The 10,814-nt window shown below is 39.9% G+C and overlaps 1 protein-coding gene across 2 annotated transcripts in view; it reads right to left on the bottom strand.

Moving 5' to 3' along the window:
• LOC108787996 (brachyury protein-like) overlaps positions 1–333 on the bottom strand; it is a 15,612-nt gene extending 15,279 nt beyond the window's left edge. For both annotated transcript variants that reach the window (XM_018557707.1, XM_018557708.1), the window contains exon 1: positions 128–333. In XM_018557707.1, coding sequence (XP_018413209.1) covers positions 128–333 — 206 coding nt within the window. The remainder of the gene's footprint in view (positions 1–127) is intronic.
• Positions 334–10,814: the final 10,481 nt, after the last annotated feature.

Raw genomic sequence — 10,814 nt, 5'->3', positions numbered from 1 at the left:
TCTTGGACTCTTTGTATGAACACAGTGATCCTATACAAAGACGTCTATGTCCCATACTCATCCATATATTTTCTAATTACTGATTCAGTTGCTAGACAAGAATAAAGACATTTGACTAAACACTTACCTGCCATTCTTGGTGACTATCATTTCATTCGTGAGTTCTTTAAATCTTAACCATAAGTCTGGTTCCTCTAATGCTACTTTAAGCTCCCTCTCTGTAGGGTCACCCTTGTCACTGCCAGCCTGTAGCTCATTTTTTACAGCAGTGAGGAGATGATCCATCCTGCACCCTATGTTCTTGCTACAGCTTTCTGTTCCACTGATACTCATGTTTAAGTGCCAACTTAAGTGACAACACTAGTGCCTGCAGTCTTCCAGCAATTCACAAGCCTGAATTTTCTGACCTTCTAAATCAAGCTGATGCCATACAGAACATCCGTTGCTCTTGAAGTGTCATGATTGGTGGATAGTTTCTTTTGATCTTCATTACTCTTGTTGATGATTGGCTAGTGAATGTTCCTCCAGGTTTTCAGAAGCTTCTCGGGTTAATTGCCCTGTAGATTAAGTGAGAGTGTATGTAAATATCTAAATGTTTGCACCTACATGGAAGAGCAGAGGTGCCATAAGGAAGAGGTGTGTCTTAAACCCCCATAACCTGCTTTAAGTGTAATAGCCTTCATTAGGAATTAACACCTGGCAGAATTAAAATTTCAAATCTAGGGCTTAAAAACAAGAGGTGTCTAGGTAAATGGACTTCCATGTTTTCCTATCACCTATAGGTCATGTCTTATAGGAAAAACTCAGCAGGAAATCATGTTCTTCCTTTACCCTCAATTCATCAAAAGGAGAAACTTTAGTTAGTCAAGTAAAATAATCTACAATTAAAATACCTTAGTCACGCTATCTGAATTTGTTACTGTCCTCAGAGGAAACAAAGCAGAATGGATGATTTAGGAAAACTTCAAGAAAACTATGTGAATGTGTAGTCTGTAACAGCAGTCAATTGAGGGTATACTTTGATGTTCTAAGCAGTATTTGTTAAGTGGTTGTACTTACTACATTTGTAATGTCCATTATTCAGAAATTACCTGGACATGCACTTATATAACATTATTGTCTATATTTACACCTTAAATATCTTTTTTATCTCATAAAAGCACATTGAAAATGCACCAGAATGAGCATAACATTTTTACATGTTTTAAGGCTTTAAAGATCCCACTAAATTAGGAGATAATAATGCTGTCCAGGTTACTGCAATATATAACTTCTTTACTATCTACCGGCAGCTGAGCTCTCTTGTTACAGAAGACATTGTAACTCTTACTTAGTATTACCTTCCCATGGGAACAAAGGGCTGAAGAAGGAAGGTGAGAGGATCGGCAGGAAATACTTAAATCCCCATACACAATAGCATTCTGTTTACACAAGAACACAGTGTTCTTCCCAAAAATATTTAATATGCAAGGATGGAAGTGTTTCATCAAAAGTAGTGTGTATAATGATAATAAACATGTAAATGCAAGGCATATATAATAATAAAATATTTATTAATAAATGCTGAATTTAAACCTGAAAATGAGCACACAGCTCCTAGAACGCAAGGTAATGTGTATTGCATGTGTTTCACACACTTGACATATGAATGGAGATTCTGTGCAGGTACACTTCCTTGTATTGAACTGTCACACCACACAGCCAGCTGTATATCTACATATGATACACCTTTGTCATAGATATTAGCATAGCAGGCTGACTAGCACAAGTGAAAACTGTTGGCCTCATTCCTTTCTCTAACGTGAAAATGCAAATTGTGCTTTTCCTGCTTCATTTTCAAAAAGTATTACATGAACGCTGAAACCAATTACAAATCTAAGTAAATAATTAACTAGATTTATAACAATCACACACGTCAAACTTAGAAAACCCAAGCAATAATATTATATTCCCCATAATAAGAAACCATCAAGAAATATTAACAGTACATATTTATTTAATTATTCAGTAAATCAGTGGGAACATATGTATATATGGTTGTATAAGGAATTCGATATCACCAGCGCACCATATTAAAAAATGCAGCCTGGACATTTACCCGCCACCCACAGAAAGATTTTTCCTGCTTCAATTTCCAAAACATATACAGATATTAATACTAAAGTATTAAGTGAAATAGTACTCTGAAACCAATTACAAATCTAATTAAATAAGTAACTAGATTTATAAAGATCACATATATCAAACTTACGAAACCCATGCAAAGTTTGCATATTGTTATATTTCTCATATAACAGTACATATTACTACAATTATTTAGTAAATGACTGTGAATATATGTATGTATGTATGTATGCATGTATGCATGTATGTATGCATGTATGTATGTAGAATACAGTATCACCAGCACTTCATATAGTCAAATAGTATTCCAATTTTATTACATTTTCCAATTTTATTACAATTTAGGCAGTTTAAGTCTAGTGATATGGTACAGAGCTAAGCAGTGAACTGCCAGTTTACCAATTACTGAAAAGTAATTTAAATTGTAGAGTTTTAACCCTTAAAATTGTAGTTCTTTCTGGATGTCAATGACAAAAAACAGTAAAATGGGTCTTCATTTAAAATCAGGCCATATCCCCTCCAACAAATCCAGCACACTATCCAATTTACAAATGCTCTGCACTTGTTATTCAATGCGCTTCAGGGAGAAGATCGCTCCTCTTCCTGAGGAATAGACATGATTGCCAAGCTGGGCTTCCTTTTTATGCGCTGTAGTGCAATTAACCCCTGATGGTCTAGACTGGATGTTGTATCCAGCTGGAGTTGTTAGTCCCCTTGCCAGTATCAAAGTAGTTATTTTTACATTTTACTTTCCATATTTACATGTTTGTGTTCCATATACAAGCAGTAATTTCTCCCTTTCTATTGACCCATGAAAACAGTGTAAATGATGTATACATAGTTCTAATTATTAAGCAGTTTTTGTAGTCAAGGGGCTCAGTTCACAGTGTTGTTCTCTTCTTCAGCTTTTATTTCCTTGTTACATTATCTACCTTATATTGCTTACATTTTATTTCACTTATTTATCCTGCTTTGTAAGTAAGGGTATCACACCATAAAATAACACTATCAGATACATTTTCATTTAATGTGGATAAATAAAGATTACACATCTTGGTGACATTTATGTTTGTGAATTGAACATTTTTTGGAGAACATTATAATGAGATAAGTAGTGCTGTTATAATTACTAATTCATCTTAATAAACTGAGCCTAAAGTGACTCATGATGGCCCCTACACATGTAAGCTGCAGAAAAATTAAGTTCGGTTTAGATATTTTGTTATTTCGGGATTTGGATCCGAAATTCTACTCGGTTCGGATTTCGGATTCGGACAAAATCCAAATTTTTCGTTAGTTTCGAATGACTTTACGAATATTCGTTGTGAATACCACAGAAAACCATATACAGATATTAATACTAAAGCTGAATCTCCTAGACCCAAATGGCATTCGAGATCTGAATTTCCTAAATTGCATTCGGGAGCTCCCGAATGCCATTCGGGTCTTGGAGCTATGTACATATATTACTAAAGCTGATGCTCCCAGATCCAAAAGGCATTCAGGAGCTCTCGAATGCTATTTGGAAGTTCGGATCCCGAATGCCATTCGGGTCTAGGAGTCTGAGCTTTATGGGTCTATTCACTTAGCTGCCGAGGGCAGCCGAGTGAATGACCGACCTGAAGTGAAGTGAGCCGAACACTGTTCGGCTACTCACTTCAGGCTGGTACGGCTGATTTCAGCCGTACATCAGCTTGCTACGCGTGCCTTCGGGTTGGCCGAACATGCAGAAGGAGTTCGACTCAGCCGATCCAACATTGTTGCATTAGTGAAATAAATGAACTTTTGCACGATATTCTAATTATTCGAGTTTCACCTGTATATACTGAATATGGCTCGCATTTTGCCGTATCGAAAATTCGTGTTCAGACCCATTCAGATGCATTAAACAAAAAAACACATCTGAATGGTCAGAAAAGTCACATGTCCGATTCAGTTTAATTTTTGAACGAAATTCAGACGGGATCCGAAAATCGGAATTGGAAATTCGGATTCGGACACATTTGGATGCATTGGGATTTTGAGACTCAGGTGTCTCTGAATGTCCGAATTTTCGCAAAATTAGTCCGAATTCTGATTCGGCACTAAACGAATCACACATCTCTAATGGCCTCAGATAGAAGATAGCTGGATATGCACATTTGGACTGGGGACATGAGAATCATCCCATGTCCATGATTTCTTACTCTTAAGGTGTAAATACAGCTGTATTGTCCCTGGCTGCAAACAGCAAACAATCTTCTGATTACTGCAACTTACTTAGAAGGTCAATGGAAGTGTGTCCTGCCAACAGTGGACATCAGGTCTTACTGATGTGCCTATTTAAAGAAATGAACTGTACACACAGCAGTTGTATTACAGTCTTGTGCACATCGTGTTTATCTAGGCTGTGCTAATTTGAAAAGCCGTATAAGCACCACAATGCATGGTAATGTAATATCATGCGTTGTGGTTAAATGTGATTTTATAAGAAGTGTCATGCACTTCTTCTTAGATACAGTATGCCCATTCCGTATTGTATGGTAACGTGTAAAAACTCGTGCAACGCACATGCGGTGATGAATTGTACAGGTGTGAACCCAGGCTAAAGGCTTAATGAATTATCTTTCTTGATACTGCACCTTAAATGTTATAAAATTATTTATTAGAAGGCAATACCACCAAAAGAACATTTTAAAAATATATATGTATTTCTTTTAAATTATACAGTAAGTAATAAAAAGTGACTGCCAAATAAAAGGCCAAATAAAAGGCCAAATAGCTGAAATGTGAAATAAGCTCTGGAGTTTAACTGTTAAATATACGCTCATTCTTTCTGCATGATACATGCTGCTAATATAAATTGTACTCTTGTCTAATACTGCTGTCTGAGTGAACTCTGAATGCCTTCTTACTCAGGTTTGCAAATGTCATAGATTCTTATGATTTCGTGAATTAATTTAGAATTATGTACAATAGTATCAAAATATACTAGCATTTTGCTTACCTTCTTGTACAGAGCATGACACCATTTACCTTATACTTACATGCAGGCGTCACTTTAACAAGCACTCTACAAAGACTGCAGCCGCAGGTGTTATACTGCACCACTCACTAGTTAGTCCTATGAGAGGCAATATTTCTAGGTATGTAATCATCCTGGCCACACATACTGTCATTTTCTATCAATTTCAACCACTTTCAGTCAGTTTTCAATCTCAAAAATAATTCAATAAAGCAAAACAACCGTATGGGGTCCATGTCATTTAAACATATTGTATATGTATATGAGAAATGTTGGTACTAGGTTGCCTTGATTCATAGCACATCTGTTACAGTGTGACGGCTAGGTTCTGCTCTGTATAAGGAGTGCTGACAGCGGCGTCAAATTGACAGGTCACAAAGGATTGGCTGTAATCTGCAGGGCTGAGCTGTCAGGTTATACAGTTCAATTATATATAAGCAAAAGCTGCAGTTACAGCTATCTTTTCTGGGAAGAATAAATACTCGTCTGATCCTCGGCCCTGCGGTATTGATTGCTTACCTCTCTCCTGCTTCACTCCAGCTGTGGCATGCCCTTTGGCATCTTCACGTCTAATAGATGATGGTAATGATGATATAGTAGACAAGATGATAATAGACATGTATTGGGCGTGATGACGTTACGTGTCCTTAGACTAGGATGGGGGGGAGAAGAGGCTGCGGGGACAGGTCTAGCAGTCAGACAGGACCGAGGATCGGGGGAGTATTTCTTCCCTTTTTTTGCCTCTAGAGAAGAACTAACACTTGACACTTGCAGTGTTGGGGTAGCCCCACTGCAAGGGTTATTTTTTTCTAAAACCTGGAGTTCTTCTTCAAACAAGTTGTTACATGTCCCCAATCCTATTTTGTTTTCCATGGGCCAAAAGGGGTGTAACACTAGACCCAGCAGGCAGAGGCTGCCGATTTAGCACACTACATCCTATGCGTAACCATGATCTATTTCAGCTGGGGAGGGGACAGTTTGCCATATTTACCTTGGGTGTCAGAGAGCTTTGTCTGGTCACTGGATGTAGTCACATATGGAATTCGTATAAATACATTAATGGTCTGTATGTACAATTTACTGGAAAAGTTGTTTCCTTCAAGGTAACTACTAGTAAAAAGACAAGGGGGCATTATTTGCAAATAGAGGAAAAGTGATTTAAAGGAGAACTATGAGGTGAGTGAAATGCACTCACCTCATAGTTCTAGCCGACCTGTGACAATGAGACTGTCACAGGTCGGCTCAGTAGATCGGGAAGTGAGCGAACACATACTGGCATTCGCTCACCTCTCGATCCTGTCACAGCTCTCTGCCGTGACAGGGGAGGGGCTGGATTCCCCCCTCCCCGCTCCGATCCTCCAGCGCTGACAGCGGATCGGACGGGGGAGGGGGCGGGTACAGCTGGCTCTGCCTCTAGATAGGCAGAGCCAGCTGTCACTCACGCAGCTGGACGGATCCAGACATAATTGTCGGGATCCGCTTCAGCTGCGGCGTCTCAGTATACCGCGAGCTGTAGCTCGCGGTATACTGAGCTTAGGGTGACGGGAGGACGCTAGTTTGTGTCCTCTCATTACCCTAAGGAGAACTATGGGGAAAAGCCTTAATCCCATAGTTCTCCTTTAACCTCTGCATACAGTAATAGTTCTTTATTCTAGAAGATGTGAAAATGTAGAATAGTCTTTTGCAAGAACTGCCTTCCTCAGTACGCTGCTTCAAAAAAGGGCTGGATGAGTATTAAAAATCCACACAATTTGAATGGATGATAATATTTACAGGAAATAGCACTGTTTTCCCTGGTGAATAAGGAAGGAATATTATGTTTGTTGAAGCAAACTGGTCCATGCATTATTTTCTTTCTCTGGACCAACTCCAATAGGTCAACAAAATATAAAAAGTATTTTTACTGCAATACTTAGGGGTCTATTCACGAAGCAGCCGAAGGATCTAGCCGTAGCTTCCGCTGATCCTTCGGCTAGCTTCGGCCCCAGGACCCCTTCGGTTCAGTAGAACCGAAGGGCTGCTGTACGGGCTATTTCCTATAGCCCGTACAGCTCCCGAAGTTGGCCGAGCGGCTCAGTCGAGCCGAAGGCATATGCCTCGGCTCGATTGAGCCTTGCTGAAAGCCGAAGCTGGCCGAATGGCCGGCCATTGGCCAGCCGACAGCCTGCTTCTGACAGCTGGGCGGAGCCAGCCATCATCTCACGGCTGGCTCCGGCCACTTGCAGAGAGATCAGCAAGTGGACCAGGGACACTGATCTCCAGACAGCAAAGTCTCCCGGGCGCTCCGGGAGTCTCCCGCTCCCGGCTGCCCAGGAGATAAACACTTTTTCCAAGAAAGGTAAAACTTTCCCTGTTTTTTTTTTATTCTGACATGGAGCCGTTGCGGCTGCGGTCAGAAAAAAAAAATGTCACCATAGGAATGCATTGCTAGATTCCTATTGGCTATTTCGATTTGCAAAAGCCAATGGCAAACTAGCTATTGCACCCGCCCACTGCTTCTGTCAATCAGCAGAGGGGACCTTCAGTTCTCCATCAGGTCCCCTCTAGTGATTGACAGCAGCAGAAGGCGGGTGCAATAGTTAGTCTGCTATTGGCTATTGCAAATTGAAATAGCCAATAGGAATCTAGTAATGCATTCCTATGGAGAACATTTTTATTTTTTTTACGGCAGCAGAACCGCCGGCCGATAGAAAACAGTTGGGCGGAGCTAGCTGTCACTGCTAGCTCCGCACAATCATTTTCTATTTATTTTTTTGCACTTTTTAAACTATTTTTCTGTTCTGCTCGGTCCCACAGAGGGACCGAGCAGAACAGCCGAGCTGAATGCCGCTGAGTGGCATTCGGCTATTTACTCACTACTGTTCGGCATCTATAAGAATAGACCGAACAGCAGCGAGTAGCCTGCCGGAGGAGTCGAACTCCTTCTGCACTTCAGGTCAGCCGAACATGCTGTGCATGTTCGACCAACCCAAAGCCACCCGTCATACCAGCCTGAAGTGAATAGCCGAACAGCGTTCGGCTCACTTGGCTTCAGGTCGGTCGTTCAGCAGACAAAATGTCATGTGTAAGAGAAAAAAAATGTGCACTTAAATTAAGCTGCCGAAACAAATTTGCAAAAAAATGGCTTTGAATAAATTGTTGAATTCTTGTGGACAAGGCTGCTCTTAAGAGACTAACCTTTGCTCACCTATTAACTATTTGCTGATCAGGGTGTAAAACCCCCTTCCTGTCCAGGCCATTTTTCAGCATTCAGCACTGAGGTATTTTGACTGACATTTATTCCATCATGAAAAGCTGTACTGAAATAAATGTTAAACGTTTTTTTGGGGACAGATAGAACTTTCTTTTGGTGGTATTTAATCGCCACTGAGATTTTTAGTTTTTACTATATAATGAAAAAAGTTCTGAAAATGTTAAAATAAATATTTTCCCCACGTTATGTTATAAAACATTTATCAGTACCCAATTTTTTGTAAAATTGAAAAGATGGGCTCACGTGGGGTAAATAAACACCAAACATGTCAAGCTTTAAAATTGCACATAAATATCACATTGCAGCACGCATATATATATATATATCCTGCATGCTTACTGTATATGACCTTTTTTTCTCACTTCAGTGTGAGCAATCTGCTCTTGTGCAAGAGGGACCAAATTACATAAGGAAAGACTAATATTTACTGTATTTACATTCACACAGGCAGAACAAACACAGGACATGTGGTCTACAGTTCCATAAGTTAGTAGACTAGATGAAAGGCTGACAGTAAGTAGAAATGTCTTATCGCAGTTTGGTGCCATTCTCGGCAGGTTTCTAGTTTGAAAACGGTTAAGAGTACAGGTGAACAAATCACTCAGTTTATGAGGAACACATTCATCCTGTTTTTGCACCCTCTAATTCTCTAACTTACAATAAAATAGTTAAGACACTTTGTGGGTGGGTAATTTACAGTGAGTAGATAGAGCAAAACCATTCTTGCGCCCAGTTGTGACTAATTTTGCATGTGTACTTTTAAATAGGCGAGAGCTTACTATTGTACATCTAAACATGTTTTGAACTTCCTTCTTCCTCTCCTTCTATCTGCTTATGCTGTAGAAGTATATTATGCTATATGTAGTATTTTGGTATTGAAGTAGATCTAAACCTATGCATTTAGTTTGCACAGTCTCATAAACAATTGCCATTTTCAATAAAACACTGCTGTTATCTTTTTTTAAACACATTTTGTAGACCTTGGAGCTGCTGATCTCCTTCTTCAAGATCTTCCATCCACTTCCTGTCTACATACACTCATTCCAGTATAGGCTGCAAATCATTGCTGGGCTGGCTTCCTGATAGTAACAACAGACCACCATTCCTGAACAATGTGCATCTGCATACAGGTGAAACTCGAATAATTAGAATATCGTGCAAAAGTAATTGCAGTAATTGCTGCAAAAGGGGCCCAAACCAAGTACTGAGTACATATGCATGCTTGTACTTTTCAGAGGTCCGATATTGTTCTATGTACAATCCTTGTTTTATTGATTGCATGTAATAATCTACTTTTTTGAGGTTGTGGATTTGGGGTTCTTGGGGTTTTCATGAGCTGTAAGCCATAATCATCACAATTATGACAAATCACGGCTTGAACTATCTTGCTTTGCATGTAATGAGTCTATCTCATATATTAGTTTCACCTTTTAAGTTGCATTAGTGAAATAAATGAACTTTGCACGATATTCTAATTATTCGAGTTTCACCTGTAGATGCTTATAATCTCAACCAGGGAGCATATGACAGGATGACAATGCAGAAGCACAACTGGGAGACAATTGTCACCCTGTGAGATTAGGTGTCTGAGGAAGACAATTCATGTAGGATTACCAGGTATTACTTTAATGAAAGTTGCAGTTTTGATAAATTGCAAACACTTCTACCCTCTGCATCACCCTCAGTTGCATTAACAGACTGCACGCTGTGTACAATTCCCTTGTGCTTTAATATACAATAATCACTCTCTGATACCATCTCCATTTCTTTCTCATAGAATGTTAGGTCTTCCACCTTTTTTCTCCCTTCATTAGATCTAATAGAACAGGAAGAGATGTGGTCATTGGAACTAGTGTCCCCATTGGAAAATTGGAAGATCACTGGGCACCAGGACAAATAGATAGCAACCTGGAAGGGGTTACAAATCTTCCAGACTCTAACCAAATTAAAGAAAAACACGTACAAAAGAAAGTTTGGATTAAGGTATACTTTAATAAGCAATGAAAGTGGAGGATGGTTTGCATGCAACACATACAGTATATTATATGTACATATGCAAGTTGAAGTATGGAAAGGGTTATTCAGAAAAGGGTGAAGAGTTTGGAGAAGGCAAGAGAAGTGAACAATCTAGGCCAAAATAGCTGATTTGGAAAGATTCTCCAATTCAGCTCACGTTGCAGTTCAACTATGGGATCCATTCACGAAGCTGCCAAAGGATAGCTAGCTTCGGCCCCAGGACCCCTTCGGGTTCAGTAGAACCGAAGGGGTGCTGTACGGGCTATTCACTATAGCCCCTACAGCTCCCGAACGTGGCCGAGCGGCTCAGTCGAGCCAAGCGCATATGCCTCGGCTCGGCTGAGCCGCGCTGAAAGCCGAAGCTGGCCGAGAGGCCGGCCATTGGCCGGCCGACAGCCTGCTTCTGAACAGCTGGGC

This window comes from Nanorana parkeri, unplaced genomic scaffold (assembly GCF_000935625.1).
Source record: "Nanorana parkeri isolate BGI_ZX_2015 unplaced genomic scaffold, ASM93562v1 scaffold296, whole genome shotgun sequence".
Taxonomy (NCBI): Eukaryota; Metazoa; Chordata; class Amphibia; order Anura; family Dicroglossidae; genus Nanorana; species Nanorana parkeri.
The sequence above is the reverse complement of the archived record's forward strand: the minus strand, read 5'-3'. Positions and strand labels throughout refer to the sequence as shown.